This window comes from Bidens hawaiensis, unplaced genomic scaffold (assembly GCF_021521415.1).
Source record: "Bidens hawaiensis isolate Kalapana, Puna unplaced genomic scaffold, B.hawaiensis_p1.1 tig00027297_1, whole genome shotgun sequence".
NCBI lineage: Eukaryota > Viridiplantae > Streptophyta > Magnoliopsida > Asterales > Asteraceae > Bidens > Bidens hawaiensis.
Window position 1 is genome coordinate 157,862 of NW_027494405.1, and position 21,883 is coordinate 179,744.

General features: G+C 38.6%; 1 protein-coding gene and 1 pseudogene across 1 annotated transcript; both read left to right on the forward strand.

Moving 5' to 3' along the window:
- Nucleotides 1–802: 802 nt before the first annotated feature.
- On the forward strand, nucleotides 803–4,603 carry LOC143575094 (IAA-amino acid hydrolase ILR1-like 3). Its single transcript, XM_077059547.1, has 4 exons — nucleotides 803–1,174; nucleotides 1,268–1,393; nucleotides 1,783–2,097; nucleotides 4,066–4,603. Exons 1-4 carry the CDS (start codon nucleotides 803–805, stop codon nucleotides 4,585–4,587), a joined length of 1,335 nt encoding a protein of 444 aa, XP_076915662.1. The 3' UTR covers nucleotides 4,588–4,603.
- Nucleotides 4,604–11,470: 6,867 nt separating this feature from the next.
- LOC143575095 (F-box protein PP2-A13-like) overlaps nucleotides 11,471–21,883 on the forward strand; it is a 43,620-nt pseudogene continuing 33,207 nt past the window's right edge.

Genomic DNA, 21,883 nt, shown 5'->3' on the forward strand with positions numbered 1-21,883 from the left:
CTTGTGCAATGGTTAAAGGGTATGTTGATGCTGATTTTGCAAAGGATTTAGACAGGGGTGGAAGTGTCAGAGACTAGCAGGTTATGCATTTACGCTGTGTTCTCGAGTTAAATTAAGGAGAGAAAGGAAAGGAATTCTTTTCTTGCCTTTCTTTTCATTTTCACTTCCATAACTCCTTTCCTTTCTTTTCCTTTTCACTCAATTCTTTCCAATTTGGAAAGAAAACAAACCCACCCATTTTACCATTTACTTGTCTTATCTTTCTTTTCATTTCCTTTCTTTTCTTTCCTTTAATGAAATTCGGGAACACACATTTTCTTGTTTCTTTTCCTTTCCTTCCTTTAATGAAATTTGGGAACACAACATTCTACCTCTTTCTCTTCATTTCCTTTCCTTTCTTTCCTTTAATGAGACTCGGGAACACAGCGCTAGGTATAACTCATTCTCCCTAGCATAAAACACACGAGTAACTCCACCGATCATTTATCGATCCAAACATGACCCAATTGACTAAAATGCCTTTGGGTTCGTACCATTTAAATCTTGTGTTGGCATTTCTAGAATAATTTTAGAAAGCTAAACAAAATATTATACCCGGAATAAATATTTATCAGTAGAACACAAACAACACAAAATAATTTCATCCAAAGAATTAAAAAAAAAAAAGGAAATATACGTTGACGGACAGATTTCATATACTTTAGGGGTCTGAATGAACATTTCTGTTATATATTAATTTAACAGTCTCCCTTGTTCGTTCGTCAATGCGACATTGCAACCATCAAGCGGCCGTTCCCTGACGATGAGTTCTCCTTTTCGCGCAGTCACCGCCGTTATTTTACACTTCGCGATCGCCTTCTCATCGTTACGGGCTATAAATCCGACGACCCATTTGATCCCGGAGGTCGTTGGTCCCCTTGGTCAGCAGCTTTTGGAGGCTGCAAACACGCCGGTGTTTTTTAATTGGATGGTGAATATCCGCCGAAAAATCCACGAGTACCCTGAACTTGGATTTCAAGAATTCAAGACAAGTGAACTGATCAGGGCGGAGCTTGACAAGCTTGGCGTTGACTACACGTGGCCAGTGGCGGAAACAGGCGTTGTTGCCACCATTGGTTCCGGAGAGCAACCGTTGTTTGCTCTCCGAGCTGAAATGGATGCTCTTCCGATTCAGGTTTATTTTTTTATTTTTTAAAGGACAAATTTCTTGTACCTGTCACATGCCACTAACCCCATGACGGTTTATTTATTATAATTGAAAAATCAGGAATTAGTGGATTGGGAACATAAAAGCAAGATAGACGGAAAGATGCACGCTTGCGGTCATGATGCTCATGTAGCGATGTTACTCGGAGCGGCTAAGTTGCTCCAAGATAAGAGACATGATCTGAAGGTAATTAAATTATTGTACTATAACCTAATGAACAAAGTCAACTTTAGGAAAAACATTATTGTTTGTAGATGACTTTTAAAAATAGGTATTTACTTGGTGTGGGATTGTGTGTTGGGAGTTTCATCAAACTTTGATAACTAATTCTATCTATACATTTAAATTTATCTTCTTTTTTTTCTTTTTTTCATTTTACATAGGTTGAATTTTCTTTTGTAACCTATAAACTTTTAAAAGATAAATAAATTTATTTAATTTTAGCTTTCTTTTCTTTTTTTTGGGTAGGGTATAGAATATGAGGTAAGGTTTTAATCCGTACTGTGTGTAGCATTTATTTGGTAAAAAAATCACCTTAATAAATCATTAACCCTTATGTTTTTAACTCTTAACAGGGCACCGTAAAGTTGATATTCCAGCCAGCCGAGGAGGGTCTCGCTGGAGCTTACCATATGTTAAAACATTGTGCACTTGACAACATCAAAGCAGCCTTTGGCATCCATGTTCTACCATTTTATCCTGTGGGTTTTGTAGCTTCACGGCCCGGTCCGATGCTAGCGGGTGCCGGAAGGTTTTCAGCCACCATTAAAGGTACCGGTGGACATGCGGCAGCCCCACATCTATCTAATGATCCCATTGTTGCGGCCTCAATGACGGTTATTGCTCTGCAACAGATTGTATCTAGAGATACCGATCCACTCGAATCCAGAGTAATCTTTTCGTCTTTTGAATTTGTAGCTAGAGTATTTCAATTCTATATTGTTTTTAATAGGGCTGTCACAACATGTCGGACACGACACGATAAGACACGATGACCTGTTGTGCTAAACACGAACACGACACGATAGTTAATCGTATCATTTTTTCCAAACACGAACCTGTTTAGTAACAGGTTAACCTGTTAAGACCTGTCAAAGGACCTGATTAAAGACACAATGAATAATATATGTGTAACGAAACCAAAATATTCAAAATGAGCATAAAAGTCTTAATTAATAGATAATCCATAACATATTTGAAACAAAAAACCATAAATCCATAACATACTTGAAACAAAAAACGACAAATCCATAGCATACTTGAAACAAAAAACCATATAAGCAAAGCATAACATCCATAAAAAAAACATAATATCGGGTTCTGGCGGGCATTAATGAATTGTCGTTTGTAAATATGACTTTAGGTTTAAAACTTTAGGAGTGTATATATATTTATTTTTTAAGATAAAAATCTACACAGGTTACTAACAGGTTAACAGGTCATTAACCTGTTAGGACACGAATTTAAACATGTTTTAAACAGGTCGACCTGTTTAAGACACGAAACCTGTTAAGCTCAAACCCAAACCTGTTAAAACCCGTGTCGTGTCGTGTTGTGTTAACAGGTTCGTGTCATAAATTGACAGCCCTAGTTTTTAAGGGTTAGGTTATAATAGAAAATATAGTTTTTGTAGGAATGATAAGAAGTAATGTTATCCATTGATTTTGAACATGGAGGGTTGAGATTAGTTTAGGGGAAAATCAAGCGTAAAAGAAAGGGGGGCATAAAAGGAATAACACATTTGTTGACTTTCTCTCTCCACTTGCAAGGCACATGCCAAATTCCCCCATCATTTTAAAACATCCATAACTTTTTTACAACGTTTTTATTGAAAAACAAATTCACCATAATAACGAGTGTCTTTTTATCTTTTATTTGAGTACCATATTGTAATATAAAAATTATAAAAAATAGTGGGTTTTTTACAAATTGTGTTTTACCAAATTGTGTTTTACAAAATTGTGTTATACAATAGTTTTTTTCATTGTCTTTTCTTTCCATTGTGTTTTTTCCATTGTGTCAAATAATTGTGTTTTTATCATTGTTTTTTTTCATAGTGTTTTTTCCCATTGTGTTTTTTACATTGTGTTTTTCATAGTGTTTTCCATTGTGTTTTTCCGGACTTTTCCGGCGAGGTGGTGGCGGTGGGTGGCGTTTGTGGTGGCGGTGGGCGGTTGAGTGGTGGTGGTTGTAGAAGATGAGTGAAGATGTAATTGGGTTTTATGTAAGTGTGTTTTTAAAATTAATGTAAGTGGATTTTGAGATTAAAGTATATGGGTTTTGATACTAAAGTGTTAAACTAAAATACTCTCCTTCCTAGTCTTCTTAGGAAAATCAAACTTCTTATTCGAATCTAACCCTTGTTATTAAAGTTCATCTGTTTTAAATTGTGGGATCTTTTTGTAAGCAGGCTTTGCACCCTTTTGGACGTATATCCCACTAGGGGTGTATAGGAGCCAAGCTCGGCTGGTTTAACTTATAAGCAGCTTGAGCTTGTTTTGAGCTCTATTTCTAAAGCTAAAGCTCGGCTTGGTTATTTAGTTTATTAATTAATTTTTATATACTTGTAACTATCTTTATTTTAATTCTATATATATTTTTAAATATTAAGTTAATATGTGTTAAAGAAAATAAATAAAAAGTATAAAAATAATAGGCTTGTTTAGGTTAAAGCTTGCCTAAGCTCGGCTCGGTTAGAGCTTTTAGTCAGCCGATCTCGAGTAGCTCACAAGCGGATTTACTCGTTTACACCCCTAGTCCCACATTTCCCAAACCGTACCAATTGCTTTATTATAAGTAGAATTTTACTGAGTTTGGTTGTTGTTGTTTGTATATGTGTTCCTACGGTTGACTTGTAGGTGGTGACTATCGGACAAATCATCGGAGGCGAAGCGGATAATGTGATTCCAGAGAGTGTTACCATCCGAGGTACGTATCGGAGTTTGTCTTCTCAAGGTCTACTCGACACCAAAGCAAGAATCAAACAAATAATTGAGGCTCAGGCGGCCGTTCAACGGTGCCAAGCGGATATTGACTTCATGGAGGAGACGCGCATACCATACCCGGTGACGGTAAACGATGAAGGGATGTATGAACATGCGAAGACAGTGGCAGAGATAATATTTGGAAAACCGAAAGTGCAGTTGGTTCCGGTGACAATGGGTGCCGAGGATTTCAGTTTTTTTACTCTGAAAATGTCTGCGACCGCATTTATGATTGGGACGAGGAACATGTCTCATGTGCCCGAGCATTTACACTCGCCGCATTTTGTTATCGACGAAGAGGCTCTTAAGGTTGGAGCGGTTTTTCATGCTGCGGTTGCGGTTACATATTTGAATGTTTATGGTGATGGTTTTGTGCTTGGCCACGATGAGTTTTAAGCGTTTAGCTAGTTCTAAGATTCAAAATGAAGATCAATATAGAGATTTTAAGAAGATTATGTAAGTTGTGGCTTAATAGTATAGACAATTGTTTCTCTTACATATGATTATTCAGTATCTACCTATATTATTAATGCAATACAATAAATCCATATGTCATTCAACCTTATATTATTAAAACAATACAATAAATCAACATGTCATTCAATTAGTGTATAAGTTTCTGTTTTTACAATTTCTTCTTCATGAATGATAAAATGAAAATATGTTTTTGGTGAGAATCGAACTCACTACCTTGCTTTTAAAATGCTTGTGGCTTACCAACTCAACTAGGATGAATTAATGTTAGTCTCTTCTTTTTCTTAATTGTTATAAATTCATAACATTCCATTTTGTTTTATTTTTTAACCACCCGTGTATTACACGGGCTCTATCCATGTAGTAAAATAAAAAATGATTATTCCAATTTTCAAATCGGCTCGATCATAAATGAGTTGATTCGAGCGTTTGGGGTTTTTTTTTAACGACTAATTTGGATCACTCACAGACCACTAGAGTATCATCGGGCCACCAGTGGTACCACACGATCATATCCACCACCAGAAGGAAACTCAATATTTGAGAAAAACGTGCTCTTGTGAGATTCGAACCTAAAACCTTATAGTCACTAAGCCTTATCCCATCATCAAAATACCATTAGAGTAGAACATTGGACTAGAAGTAGTTTGGTGCTTGGTTTCTTAAAGACTAGATATACGTCAACTTTTTATTGATTGGTCATTATTTTGTCCTGTGGAATTTTTATATGGATTCCATACTGGTTTTAAGATTTGTTTTGTTTGAGAAAGTATAGACTTTGCAAGTGGATTATTATTTTAGACTATATAGAAAGGTAGGGAAAACCAATTTGATCAGCATGGAAAAATAGACCAACTTCTTAGAAATAACAAACAAAAAGGCAAGAACCCTTTTTTCTTTTATTTTTTTTTTCATTTTCGTTGTAAAGATTTTAGTAGTTACAAAAGAAGGTGCCATAAGAAAATAAACCGAGCCAAAAGTATATTAAAGGATGAAAAAGTGATTTATCTAGGGTAATCTTAAATGTTTAGGTTTTAGTGTTATAAAAGAATACATAATATAGATTAAAAAAAACTAAGAATATTTATATATATAAGGGATGGTTTTATCGAGAAGTCGTCTTAATACGAGAAATCAATCTAAACCACTCATTTAGTTTAAATCTTAAACTTTTTAAACTAAATGAAAAGACGTATAAAAATAACATCAAATATATATTTTCTCTTCCAATTAATTTATATAATTAATTAAACCATAATAATTCTCTATAATTAACATAATTAATCAAATCATAACAAACAAAAAAAAATTACAGAAATTATCTCTCATTATTTCATCCTATATAACTATAATTTCTTCATACATTACATTTGTAATATTGAATAATTTACACTTACATTTTTGTATAATCTACAGATAACCTACACTTGTGTTTTTTTAATTTATATAAAAACATTTTTCTCACGCATATAAAGCATACCTACAAAAAAAACAAATAAAATATCCTTACTTTTTTTTGTGCAATAATCATATAACTTACACAAAAAAAAAAACATATAACTTACACAAGCATATAACATCTCGGATTTTCCAAACTCGTATTCGTTTACGTTTAACCTGGCCGAGAACATTTTAGATCTTTCTTATTAGTTTAAAATCAAATATTTACCAAGTATTTAAGTTTCTAATATTCATTTTATGCCCTTATACTTTCTTAAATAGTTCATTTCTCATTTTAAGCATAAAAAGTTCGTTAATTGTCTAAATATCAAACCACAAGGACTAAAATCGTCAAAAACCAAAGTTCCCTCTCCCCATCCCGGAGCGCCGTGCGATGGGACCACCAGGGTGTGGCCGCGTAGCGCAGTGGGTTACATGCACAGATCCATGTCTCGATTTCCTTTCCTAATTCATTTTTGGCATATGAATCGCTTATTTTTGGCATAAATCGAATAAATTAAGGTCCAAGAAAAGGAGTATAACTAAACTACATGTCCATATACATAACCCCTTGATCAAGCACGATATTTACATATTATTTCATTGATTCGGTCCTTAAATGCTTATTCGGGTGCTTAAACGAGTAAATAACCATAATTAGTTCGTTTTAGTGTTTCCTATATTAACAACCCTTATTTCTCTTGCCATAAACTTTCCCTTAACCCTAATTCACTAATCCCAGCCGTCACATGCCTCTGATCCTCATCAAATTATTCGGTTTTTGCTTATTTGTTGAAGATACAAGTTTGTATGTTTAACTTTGCTTATAGATGGACCTTTGACTCTTCGTTGTGGTTTATTCTTTCATTTTTCGGGTAAGTTGTAAACATAGAAATTGTTCATATATGTTCCCTAGTCAATAACCTTCAATCAATTTCGGTGGTTGAAGGGTGTTGACTGGTCAATTCTCTTAAAACCCGTTAAAGGGCAAAACAGTCAACAAGTTTGACTTTACGTTTTCTCATACTTCTAGTCGGATTCAACGTTCGGTCCAGAAGACTTTCATTCTCGTAACGAAATTTTAAGGCTACTAACCAAAACCCGACTTCCGAATCGCTGTTTGGATTCTGGTCAGTACCGACTCGCTTAAATCTTTAATTTAACATAACCGGAGTTCTAAACGTCCGTTTGGATCGATTCCAGTGGCATTAAGTTTTTTTTTACTTATATTATTATATCTCAATGTTTCAGGTTCTGATTGTTATCTCGTTCGACGCATTCGTGGATGACTCATTTAAATCGTAGTTCGTTTATCATATTTATTAATCACTTTCCTTCCATCAAAGTGAGTTTTGTCATTCTCCTATTTTACTAAGTTTTCTAACGTTTTGGGGACATATGCGTATTTCATATTTTATATATATATATATATATATATATATATATATATATATAATTAGCAAACGTATAATTGTGTGTGATTGATCAAATATACATGTTATGTGTTTATTTGTTTATGTGCACATTCGCATTCGGAGAGGTCCAACATATTCCCTTGTATAGGATTCTCATTACTATTTACCCGCGCCCGATTCTCTTGACAACGTCTTATTATTATTTGCTCATGGTTGATTACCAACGGCCGATTCGCTTGGCAATGGTTAATTAACACCTTATTTGCTTACAGTTTGATTTACTTTCCGCTTTATTAAGTTTTGCTTATTTATTTTATTTATTATACTGATATTATTTTATTGCAAAAACTGGTGATACACTCACTCAACATGTGTTGTTGACAAACTCTGTTTTCTACGCATATACAGGTTGCCATTGAATTGAAGTTGAAGTATGGACACTTAGAAAGACCTAAGGATTTTAATGGAGACAAATATTATTCAAATCCTGATTGGATTAAATATATTATATTATTGGTTTGTATTTTGAATATTTGTGCACTGTATTTGGAAATAATTAACTTAATAGATATTGTCACATTTTACTTATGATAGTATCTTCGAGCTGTGAGCAATCAGATCACGCCCCGGCATTTCCGCCTTAGGTTGGGGTGTGACAGATTGGTATCAAAGTCGAAGGTTATAAGATAGGTCGTTAGAAATTATCCTAGTCATATGCATAGGACCCTATACGTGCTTATCTGAACTGCCTTATGTGTTTATTTAATTGTTTACAACTTATATAGGTTAATTATTTAATTTATATTTATTATTATCTATTATGCACACACACACGAATTCTGAGGTTACGCTTCACCTTCAAAATATTTTTAAATCTTCTTATTTTTAGTAGATTGCCTTTTATTTTGGGAAATTCCTTAAGAATTCCCGTGTTTTGTTTTTACTCCCTCTCCTTAGAGCATGGGAATGTGACATGTTCGGTAAGTAACCGTAAGGGGTGTGAGAAACTATGAGTTGGGCCTTGGCAAAACGGTTCCAAGAACCAAAGGTAAAACGCTATTACTTACCTGGAGGATAACCTGACCACAGTACTCGAGCCTCTAGGCCAAAGCAGAATGAGATGTTCATACGACCGGACCCCTAAGTGGTTAATCATAACCGTCTAAACAGTTGCACTCTTTTTATAAAAACCGAATTCACGGTGGTTCGTGGCTAAATTCGGTAAAACTTCCAAAATTTAATTTTTAATTATTTTAAATGCTTAGATGGGTGAAAAATCCATGTAAATCCATGGGCACTCCAACTATCCATTTCTCAACCCGTTTTCAATTTGATTTTTTGTTGGAAAGTATCGTCGGGGTGGTTCCCAAGATACACCAACTACTTATATTTGATTCGTTAATTCGATATTTAGTTAGGTCGGTTAAAACGCCATGTAACGCTCATGGGCTGACCAACTCAATTGTTTGTTACCCGTTATTTAATTGGGCCGATAAATTGCCATGAAACGCTCATGGGAGCCCAATTCACAAAATTTATGTTACTTTATTTAGCAGGGTCATTCAAATTGTCATGGAAAGCTCATAGAAAGTCAACTCATTTGATATGTTTTGTTATTTTATTTGGGATCTTAAGCTACCATGGGAAGCCCATGGAAAGCCCAACCCAATAACATTTTACTTTTGAAATTTTTATAAACATTATTTATTAAATTAAATATCTCCCAAATTGTTCACATTACTTTAAATCCCGACTCGTCCTCGAGTCATCACTAGCACAATTTTATTTAAGTACACTTCTCTATTATCTCACATCAACTTATTCACACAACTTACCCATCATCTCATAAAAATTTCATTTTTGGTCCTTGTAGAATGTCTTCCCCAGGAAATCATCTTCGTAATCAATGTTGTCCGTCGGCTGCTCGTGATCGCCGTTTGACTGCTAAGATCACTAAGGAAATTGCTGTTGCTATGCTTGGGATTGCTACGAGTATGCCTTGGAAAGAATTCAAGGAAGCTATTGCTTTTGTTGCCTCACTTCCCGATGACCCTATTAGAGATGGAACCCTACCTCTGAAAACTCCAAAACCAAATCCTCAACCGATGCTAAGGCCTAACCCAAACCCACACCCACTCCGCGCAATGACAATTCTTCTCACCACAAACGTAAATCCAACTACCAAAACTATGCTACTAACCAAACCAACCCTCAACCCTCCAACCAAAATGCTCCTAACAAGAAATCTTATACCGGACATTTCCCGTTATGCTCTACTTGTAACTATCATCATCCGACCCAATCCTCGTGCCGACTTTGAACCCAATGCAACCGCTATGGTCATCTTGCTAATGCAATGGAGACAGACTAATGTGACTAATTAAGGTTTGATATCCGATATTAGTACCAAAAACAACTTTAGCTTCAGTTACACGCCTACTGAGACTAACAACTTATAGGCGTGTACCGTTGCACAATCCTTTTTTATGATTAATATTCCTTAGTAGCATAATTGGGACACCAACTTTAAGAACCAATTTGTGATTTGGCATTCCATACATCTTTATCCCATTTAGAATTTTGTTGATTAAAATTAATTGTGAATATGTGGAAATTATTTAAATGGAAATGTGATGGCATGGAATCCTTTGTGGAGAGACTAGATTCATGACATGTGGAAAAAATTGAGTTGCTTTATTATATTAGTTAGATTAGATTAGATTAGATGAGATTGGAGAACACATTAATTCATCAGTTAATAAATTAATGAAAATAGCTAGGAAAACTTGAATACTATTCCAAGTTTATAATGGAATATGCTAGGAATAATTCAGAAACTTTGGTTTCTAATATTAATGACCCTTGGACTTTGAGTAGATGCATTGATGGCATAAAATAAACTATTTTACGGATTAAACGAGTCTGAAATGAACGAACAATACTACTATATAATTAACGTAAACGAGCACAAATAAAAATCCAAAAATTTTAACGCGTATGGTTTTCGGGTTCGGAAATTGACGGATGTCACAATTGTTGCCACCACCACCACTTGACCACTGCCACCACAATCGTTGTCATCATTTCCGCCACCACCGCCGCCGCTACTGTCACACCACCATCACCATCTTCGTCGTCGTTTAACCATCACCGCCATCACCATCATGGTCATTGCCTGACTACCATCACCGTCGCCACCGCCACCACCACCATTGTCATTGCATTTTTGTTTTATTTTGGTAATTTGTTTTTTTGATATAGAAGTATTTTTCTCATTTCTTTTTCATTCCTGCACTTTTTATGGCTATCAGACAACATAAAATAACAATCATTACATTTCATAGGTAAATCAAACAAGACAAATGAATGGTAATGATCCATTTCATTTCCTTGTCCATTCAAGACAAATATAAACATCTCATTCCTCAAAGAAAGTGATCACCTTCTTCATCAAACACATCAAGTACTAGCTTTGCAATTCTTTACTATCTCAAGATAATGAGTCTTCACCTAATACTAATTTAACTCTATATCTAGACAGTGTTCTCAACCCAATACAAAACAACACTATGCCAAGGTAGTATGTTCCCTTCTCAAATCATTAACAAAATGATGAATCCTCACTTGCCAAGTTCAGCATCAACAAAAGCTTTAAGTTCAACATTCTTTTTATTAATGATGGCCATCTTAGTTTTCGAAAAGCTATACTCTACAAGATCACTTTGTAGTTGTTTAAAGTTTTCTTTTAATACGTTGTTTTTATTGATAACTTTAAAACTGCGATCACATAAGCCATCATATTGGACTTTCATATCAACATAATAATCACATGCATCACTATCACTATAGTTAGTAGAATCGTGCATTACCTCATTATCTCCAATGACCATTGCACATGTTTCATTGTTAACTTTGGTTCATCTTCATCACTATCACAAGAACAACTAACAATGGCTTTATCACAAGAACAACTAACAATGGCTTTGGCTTTGTCATCTTTAGTTGGAGGTTTTAGACAATCATTAATAAATTGATTCCGATCCCCACATCTAAAGCACTTCTTGTTATTAGATGTCTTCTTGTATTTAGGTTTGTTGTCATCTTTAGGTTGCTTGACAAATCTCCCTTTTCTTAAGGTATATTGGTTTTTAATGGTCCCAACTATTGTCTTTTGGTCACTGATGGTCCCAACTAATGAATTGGCTACTGATGGTCCCAACTTTTAAAGTATTTGTTCCTAATGGTCCGTGACTAACAAAATCTTAACGCCGTTAGTTTCAGGTCGTCAAAAAACGTTTTTGGCCGGAAAATTCAAATTTGTTACCAGAAAACACCACCTGAACACCGCAACCACCGCCAATTGACTCACCGCTAGCCAACTACCACCACTTGAGCACCATAAACCGATTCCGAAGATGGTTCTAAGGTTTCCGATAACCTCAATAATTGGGGCTTTAACTAGAAAAAGGTTCCTAAAGGTCCGATACGAAGTTACCAAGATGTTTGGGACGAAAATGTTGAATTTTCGGGAAAAAAATTGAGTTTTCCGGCCAAAACCATTTTTCCGGCGACCTGAAATTAACCAAATTAGGATTCTGTTAGTCGCAGACCGTTAGAAACAAATATTTTAAAAGTTGGGACCATTAGTAGCCAATTCATTAGTTGGGACCAGCAGTAACCAAAAGGAAATAGTTGAGGATCATTAAAAACCAATATACCTTTTCATAAAAAGAACTTCTTGAGTTCTTTAACCACCATATCATACGCACACATCTACATTGCAACTTTTGGACGAGTTTTCATCATCTTCCCTTAGAGCTTTTAAATGTTTAGCTTTAAGTGTTATGGAATTTGGTTTCTCATTAGGTTTGAGATGTTGTAATCTTTTTCCATGATTAATTCATGTGCTTTAAGATTCCCGATTAACACATCCACTTAAATAAGATTCAAATCTTATGATTCTTCAATAGTCGTCACCTTAGCTCTCCATCTTGGATGCAATACCATCAAAAATTTCCTAACATAATTCTTGTTAGTGTAAGTTGTACAAAGAGATTTAAGACTACTAGTAACAATGATAGTATGATACTAAATGTAGCATAACTCTCATCAATATTTTTATGTTCACCAGCATTGAATTACTCATATTGTTGTACAAGTAATTTAATTTTGTTGTCCATTACATGAGGGTTACTTTGGTGAGGTATGACAAGAGTTTTCCAAACCTCATTAGCTGTGACAATCGTCAATTCCAGGTTAACTCCGTTAACTCAACTCCGTCAATTCAAACTTTAAGATCGTTGAATCTATAACGCACACTTCATTACATTTAAACTAGGGTTTAAATGACGCTTAACACTCACTACATGGGTAGTCTTTCGGGATTTGCACCGAAACGCAAACGAGTTGACGCAAACGATTGATAAATAAACGACAAACGTAAAAACAATAATTATATGATTATTATGTGTTAGGATTATGTGCTATGTGATAATACTATGGTCATGTTAACTTATTGTCCAAGTATGATGGAATGTTCTAGAAAAACAACACTTGGAAAGAAGAGGGACTAGAATGTAACTTGATTATTTATAAATATAACTTAAACACTAAACCCTAACTATTTTCCCTAACCCTACAACTTCCGATCGGAAGTCTCTTGTTCCCTCTCCACGGCTGCCGTCCACAAAGATCACACACACACACATCAATCAAGAGATTAATCCAAGAACTAGGTGCTAGGAAGGTATACTTGATCATCCCTTACCTCCTTGTTGTGTAATTTTGATGTTTAATGGGTTGTATGTAAACCCTAAGTAGGCCGATTATATGTATGTATGTGATCAATATGATTCTTGTTAGTTGCATAATAGATTGATAACTAGATTGATGTTGTTGCATGATTCATTGTTGTCTTTGATTTGGATTAGATCACAAACCCTAATCTTGTATGTATGGTGTGATTGATATGCATGGATAGTAGTTATAGTGTCTAGAGGGTTATATGGATGCATGATAGTTCATCGGTTGTGATTATGTTGAGTTTTGATGTGAACAGATTCTGGACAGAATGTATATACGATGTTTAACTGACTGTAACGAAGTGTAAACGTGAAAATTGATTGAGATTGTGGGTACTGCAGTAAACTAGGTTGAGTCTAGTTTCTATAAAGTATAAATTCGTAATTTTTGGATAAGTGGAAGTATACTTTTATGATTTTACAAAAACGTGATACAAAGCTGAGCTGTTAGACCTGCTGTTAGGTTATATTGTAAATTCTATATCTCATGAACTACGAGGCCAATTGGGTTGGTTCCACTTCTGGAAGTTGACTCACTGAGTTAGGAACCAAACCCAAGTGGTCTTGCATTTATTGGATTTTTCGTTTACCGGGAATTGCAAATAACATTCTGTTGTGCATGAATCTGACTGATATGAGTTTACTGTAGTGTTTTGATCATTATGAGAAATCTATATGGAATAAAAATAATATAAAATATGTTCTGGAAACCTAAGACATGTATGTTTCAGTGGTGATTTTTGGTGAATTAATTGAGATGATATGATCGGTGAAATAGTACAATCTTTCAAGTAGAAATTCTGTCACAATGAAACTAGCTGCTGAGTTGTGTAGGAATGCATGAAATATGATAGTTTTTATATAATTGTTGTATTTTGACCAAAATACCCTTACGGGAATAATTGCTTGTAAGTACGTTATTAATACATGACACGAAAGTAATTGCTCACTCGTGTATCGTATCACAATTGTACTTGTTTAAATCACACACGGTTCACAAACGAAACACGAAACATGATACGTGCATAGGTATTATGTGCCGAGTCTAGAGACTCGTTAAACGTTCCGATACTTAGAAAATCTCTTTGTTATTTTAGAACGCTAGAGAGTTTTCTACGACGCGCATCACTCGGTGATCTAATTTGGAATATTCTTCGCAAACAGTGAGTTCACTTACCCCGCTCTTTGAACTGTTTTCAAACGTTTTTCACTTGGGGGAGATAACATACTCCGATAAACGCATTTTTGAGATAAACAAATATTTAAGATTTTGTTATAAATTATATATATCACTTGTAGAGGCTAAGCGGCACGTAACCCTTGAAGTCCCACGCATCGAACCGGTTAATATTTGGAATAGCGAGTCACTGTTGAGTAGTACTACTGGGTTTGACAAACCCCACCCGACGCTAAGCTCAACTGGAGGTTGAGTGGGTGTAATTTTGGCTAACACTTACCATGGTCTGGGTTGACCTGGTGACGGGCACTTGATAAACAGTCAGCTTCGGTCTCGAACCACTTAGTAATACTTGTTGTATAGATTAGCTACCTATCGATATATAATTTGACATAACATTATCTGGTAACACTTAAACGCTGTAACGTGGTTACACACTTAAACGCCGTAACGTGGTTACGCAAAACACTTAAACGCTGTAACGTGGTTACACCCTTAAACGCCGTAACGTGGTTACGCAAAACTTTTAAACGCCGTAACGTGGTTACGCAAAACACTTAACGAAAACGCTGAACTCAAACGCTAAACGATTTATCTTATATAACTTGTGAACTCACCAACCTCGTGTTGACCCCTTTTAGTATGTTATTCTCAGGTAGCCGAGGCGGGCGCGCGGTTTAGGAGCATGCATTAATGAAAACACTTTTATTCTGCAAACTTAATTTTAACAGTTACATTTGGTTTTAAGTCGTCCTGCGTGACGCAACTTTTGAATTAAGGTTTTACGCTTCCGCATTTACTTTCATTTAAACGTTTTTCTTTGGTTTAGTTATAACTAATGAATCCGATCCTGCCAGTTCACACCCTCTGACGGTAAAACTCCGTTAGTGGATTTTGAGGGTGTGACAGATTGGTATCAGAGCCATTGGTTATAGCGAACTAGAAACTGCATGCATACTAGACTATAACCGCGACGACCCATTAGTTATAATGATACGCACTGCATAGGTTTGTGTAGTCTTGAAATCTTATTTCCTTATCTCCTTCACTCATACGCGCGCATATACACGGCTTACCTGTAGAAATGTCGACGCCACCCTCATCATCATCCGATTCGATGACGCATGCTCACGGGAAGGAACCGCAGTTACCTACTGCCTCGCCACCCCGTGTAGTCCCGGAACTCGAAGCTCCTACACCGAAGAGGTACCGCCTATCCGGAGGCTAGTATGACAACGACGTTAGCTGGGAGTGGTACCCCAACATGATCAGACGTATGGTCTACCGTGAACAAGTTCCCCCATTGCCTCACCCGAACCACCCTGCTTACCCTAACACCCTACCACTTATAACCGAACCTGTAGAGCGAGTTCTCGCAGCTATCGTTTCTTGTTTGGAGCGTGATGTGGGTTACATGCGCTACACGAGAGAAAATGTTGCCAGACTGTTTAAAGATGGAACCGAGACTCAGGAGGAGATTGCCCGCATGGCAGCGGCAACGAAAGATATGCAAGGGGCTAGTGATCAACAAATGAAGGTTATGATGAAGAAGATCCCGAAGAGGAGCCTGAGGAGAAACCTGAGGAAGATCCCGAGGAGGAACCCGAAGAGGAACCGGAGGAAGAACCGGCTGAGCCAGAGGCACACTCGGATGTGTCCTCAGGCGACGACATCTCGGGATGATAATACCTAGATGGCTGGAAGAAACGCTGGACACGGACGTGGTAACATCAGCATGACTGCAGCTGAACTCCAAACTCTGCTGAATGACCATGTGGCGGCCGCTTTAGCCGCACATGTTCAGAATCAAACTGGGGGTCCAAATGGAACATGTACCTTCAAGAACTACTTAGACTGCAAGCCCAGTACGTTTAAGGGCACTGAGGGAGCTATAGGCTTCCTGCGTTGGGCTGAGAAGGCCGAGTCGGCTTTTGAGATGTGTAACTGTCCCCCTGCCAGTAGGGTCAAATTCGCTGCTGGGACACTTGAGGATTCCGCCCTCACTTGGTGGAATTCGAACGTCCAGATCCTTGGATTGGAACTGGCTAACGCGATGAACTGGGAGGAGTTCAAAAGCATGATGCGAGAGGAGTACTGTCCGAGGGAAGAAATTTCGAAGTTAGAATCAGAATTTTGGTCACTAAAGATGGTAGGTTCGGAGATTGAAGCCTACACTACTCGTTCGCACGAGTTGGCTGTGATGTGTCCGCGGATGGTGGATCCGCCGAGCAAGAGAATAGAGATGTACATTGATGGGTTAGCACCACAGATTCAGGGTATGGTGACGTCTTCCAGACCAGCCACGATCCAACAAGCGATCCGTTTGGCTCACAAACTGACGGATCAGGCTGTGACCCAGGGTGCGTTACCACCGAGGGGTTCGACTGTTAAAGCCCGTGACAGCCCGAGTAATGACCACGTCAGCAACAGTAACAACAACAGCAACCCGAACAGCGGGAAGAGAAAGTTCGACAACACCAGATCTTCATCCTCGAACCTCCCACCGCAACAACACAACCGTAAACCCGAGTTCACCCGGAGCTTTAACACTCAGAATCACAACAACAACAACTCCAACAACAACGGTAGCGGGCAGGTTTCGAGCGGATATGCTGGGAAGTATCCAAAGTGCAACAGGTGCAACTATCATCATGTTGGCCAGTGTGACCGTGTCAAGTGTCAAAGATGCGGAAAGATAGGTCACCAAGCGAAAGAATGTAGAGGAGACCTTGCGGCAAAGGGTGCTCCTAAGCAACCGATGACTAAGGGATGTTTTGAATGTGGACAGGAAGGTCATTTCCGGAAGGATTGCCCCAAGCTGAAACATAATGACAACAATGGGGGCAATGGAAGTGGCAGTAACGGTGGAGGAAATGGCAAAGGAAGAGCGTTTGTGATTGGATCGGGTCAAGCCCGCAATGATCCGCATGTGGTGTCCGGTAAGTTCCCTGTAAACGATTATTTTGCTTCTATTTTGTTTGACACTGGAGCTGATAGGAGTTTTGTGTCGAAAGCCTTTAGCCAACTTTTAGACCTTACTCCAACCCCGTTAGACGCTAAGTTTCCTGTTGAATTAGCTAATGGTAAAACTGTAGTAACAACTCATATACTTGCGGGATGTAAGTTGAAACTGTCAGGTCATGTTTTTGACATCGACCTTATTCCTTTTACGCTTAGTAGTTTCGATGTCGTTGTCGGCATGGACTGGTTATCCGAGAACCGAGCGGAGATTATATGCTATGATAAGATCGTCCATATTACCACCCCTTCTGGCGAGATCATTTCGGTCCGAGGCGAGAGAGGCGGCATGACCACCAGCGTCATTACCCTTATGAAGGCACAGAAGTATTTACGAAAGGGTCATCCGGCAATTTTGGCGCAGATTGTTGAGAAACCCGCGGAGGAGAAACGAATTGAAGACATACCGGTTGTGCGAGACTTTCCGGAAGTTTTCCCGGAGGATTTGCCCGGACTCCCTCCTATTCGTCAAGTCGAATTCCAAATCGAGTTGACACCCGGTGCAGCACCCATAGCACGAGCCCCGTATCGGCTCGCACCGGCGGAACTTCAGGAGTTGTCCACCCAGTTGCAAGATTTGTTGGATAAAGGTTTTATCCGACCTAGCTCATCGCCATGGGGAGCCCCTGTCTTGTTTGTTCGAAAGAAAGACGGGACTTTCCGAATGTGCATCGACTACCGGGAATTGAACAAAGTGACGGTCAAGAACCGTTATCCTTTACCCCGAATTGATGATTTGTTTGACCAGCTTCAGGGATCGAGTTACTACTCGAAGATCGATCTACGATCCGGTTATCACCAGCTGAGAGTGCGCGAAGAAGATATTTCAAAGACGGCTTTCAGAACACGGTATGGTCACTACGAGTTTTCGGTTATGCCTTTTGGCCTAACCAACGCACCAGCCGTATTTATGGATCTCATGAATCGAGTATGCAAGGCGTACCTCGACAAGTTCATGATTGTTTTCATTGATGATATTCTCGTCTACTCCAAGAACGAGACTGACCACGAAGAGCACTTAAGGATAATTCTGGAACTGCTGAAGAAGGAACAACTGTATGCTAAACTCTCGAAATGTGAATTTTGGCTTCGCGAGGTTCACTTTTTAGGACATGTGATCAACGAGAATGGTATCCATGTCGATCCCGGTAAGGTAGAGGCCATCAAAAACTGGGAAGCACCTAAGACTCCGACTGAAGTGCGACAATTCCTAGGACTGGCCGGCTACTATCGGCGTTTCATCGAGGGATTTTCAAAGATTGCTCAACCCCTCACCGCTTTGACTCACAAGGGCACTAAGTACAACTGGGGTGACGCGCAAGAATCCGCTTTCCAACTGTTGAAAACCAAGCTTTGTAGCGCCCCTATTTTAGCCCTCCCCGAGGGAACAAAAAATTTTGAGGTATACTGTGACGCATCTATACAAGGTCTCGGTTGTGTGCTGATGCAACTCGAGAAGGTTATAGCCTACGCCTCTAGACAACTACGGGTTCACGAGAAGAACTACACGACCCACGATTTGGAACTCGGAGCTGTAGTGTTTGCTCTTAAGATATGGAGGCATTACTTGTACGGTACCAAGTTTACCATTTACACCGACCACAAGAGTCTCCAACATATCTACGATCAGAAGGAGCTGAACATGCGACAGCGTCGTTGGGTCGAGCTGCTTAAAGATTATGATTGTGCCATCAAGTACCACCCTGGCAAGGCCAATGTGGTGGCCGGCGCCCTCAGCAGAAAAGAAACGGATAAACCCAGACGGGTGAGAGCATTGCAACTCACGATTCATGCCAGCTTACCCGATCAGATTCGCGATGCGCAACTGGAAGCTTTGAAAGATGATAATCTTCCATCGGAACTCATGCGGGGCATGAGCGAGCAACTTGAAACCAGATCGGACGGGGTCCGATATTTTGAGAACCGGATTTGGGTTCCACGATACGGAGAGTTGAGAACTCTAGTGATGGACGAAGCTCACAAGTCCCGATATTCTATCCACCCTGGCTCAGATAAAATGTATCATGATTTAAAGGAACTTTACTGGTGGCCGAACATGAAAGCCGACATTGCCACCTACGTGAGCAAATGCTTGACTTGTGCCAGAGTCAAGATTGAATACCAGAAACCATCTGGTCTACTGCAACAACCGGAACTCCCCATGTGGAAATGGGAGCACATCTCAATGGATTTTATTACGGGTTTGCCTAAGACACCGACGGGATGCGATACCATCTGGGTGATCGTTGACCGGTTGACTAAATCGGCACATTTCCTAGCGATTAAGGAAACGGACAAAATGGAAAGACTGACTCGAGTATACATGAAAGAAGTGGTGTCTAGACACGGAGTGCCTGTCTCGATCATTTCCGATCGAGATTCTCGTTTTACCTCACACTTTTGGAAGTCGCTGCAAAGCGCACTGGGCACACGTCTCGATATGAGTACAGCATACCATCCTCAGACGGATGGGCAAAGTGAACGGACTATTCAGACCCTGGAGGATATGTTGCGTGCATGCGTTTTAGATTTCGGAAAAAGTTGGGAACCCCACTTACCCTTGGTAGAGTTTTCGTATAATAACAGCTACCACGCAAGTATTAAGGCAGCGCCGTTTGAAGCGCTGTACGGACGGAAGTGTCGATCACCACTCTGCTGGGCGGAGGTGGGTGACAGCCAAATCACTGGTCCAGAACTGGTACTCGAAACCTCGGAAAAGATTGTTCAAATCCGAAATCGCATGGCAGCAGCACGGGATCGCCAAAAGAGTTACGCCGACAAGCGCCGAAAACCTCTCGAATTTCAAGTAAACGATCGAGTGTTACTCAAAGTCTCACCTTGGAAAGGTGTGGTTCGCTTTGGTAAGCGAAACAAACTCAACCCACGGTATGTTGGTCCGTACCGGATAACTGAGCGCATTGGTCTGGTGGCGTACCGACTGGACCTACCAACAGAACTCAGTGGCGTACACGATGTATTCCACGTATCAAATTTGAAGAAATGCCTATCTGATGAAACCCAAGTAGTCCCTTTGGAGGAACTGCAAGTTGATGAACAGTTACGGTTCATTGAGGAACCAGTCGAAGTTTTGGATTGGGAAACCAAAACACTCAAACACAGCAAAATTCCAATCGTTAAGGTTCGTTGGAACTCGAGACGTGGACCGGAGTTCACGTGGGAACGCGAGGATCAAATGATGAAAAAGTATCCTCACCTTTTTGAAGGGCTAACCAAACACCGAAAACCGCGAAACCCGGCAAACCGTTAAACATCACCGGAGGTATGAATTAAATTTCGGGACGAAATTTCTTTTTACTAGGGGATGATATGACAAACTGAAATTTTTCTTCTTACTCTTTCAGACTCTCATCACGACTTGACTCAAATTTTCGGGACGAAAATTCTTTAACAAGGGAATGATGTGACAATCGTCAATTCCAGGTTAACTCCGTTAACTCAACTCCGTCAATTCAAACTTTAAGATCGTTGAATCTATAACGCACACTTCATTACATTTAAACTAGGGTTTAAATGACGCTTAACACTCACTACATGGGTAGTCTTTCGGGATTTGCACCGAAACGCAAACGAGTTGACGCAAACGATTGATAAATAAACGACAAACGTAAAAACAATAATTATATGATTATTATGTGTTAGGATTATGTGCTATGTGATAATACTATGGTCATGTTAACTTATTGTCCAAGTATGATGGAATGTTCTAGAAAAACAACACTTGGAAAGAAGAGGGACTAGAATGTAACTTGATTATTTATAAATATAACTTAAACACTAAACCCTAACTATTTTCCCTAACCCTACAACTTCCGATCGGAAGTCTCTTGTTCCCTCTCCACGGCTGCCGTCCACAAAGATCACACACACACACATCAATCAAGAGATTAATCCAAGAACTAGGTGCTAGGAAGGTATACTTGATCATCCCTTACCTCCTTGTTGTGTAATTTTGATGTTTAATGGGTTGTATGTAAACCCTAAGTAGGCCGATTATATGTATGTATGTGATCAATATGATTCTTGTTAGTTGCATAATAGATTGATAACTAGATTGATGTTGTTGCATGATTCATTGTTGTCTTTGATTTGGATTAGATCACAAACCCTAATCTTGTATGTATGGTGTGATTGATATGCATGGATAGTAGTTATAGTGTCTAGAGGGTTATATGGATGCATGATAGTTCATCGGTTGTGATTATGTTGAGTTTTGATGTGAACAGATTCTGGACAGAATGTATATACGATGTTTAACTGACTGTAACGAAGTGTAAACGTGAAAATTGATTGAGATTGTGGGTACTGCAGTAAACTAGGTTGAGTCTAGTTTCTATAAAGTATAAATT

Bases quoted from the DNA above. Each gene is read 5' to 3' on its own strand.
- LOC143575094 (XM_077059547.1), top strand. From the start codon at position 803: ATGAGTTCTCCTTTTCGCGCAGTCACCGCCGTTATTTTACACTTCGCG. The intron at 1,394-1,782 runs GTAATTAAATTA...AACTCTTAACAG, and splicing joins ATAAGAGACATGATCTGAAG to GGCACCGTAAAGTTGATATT. The intron at 2,098-4,065 runs GTAATCTTTTCG...GTTGACTTGTAG, and splicing joins CCGATCCACTCGAATCCAGA to GTGGTGACTATCGGACAAAT.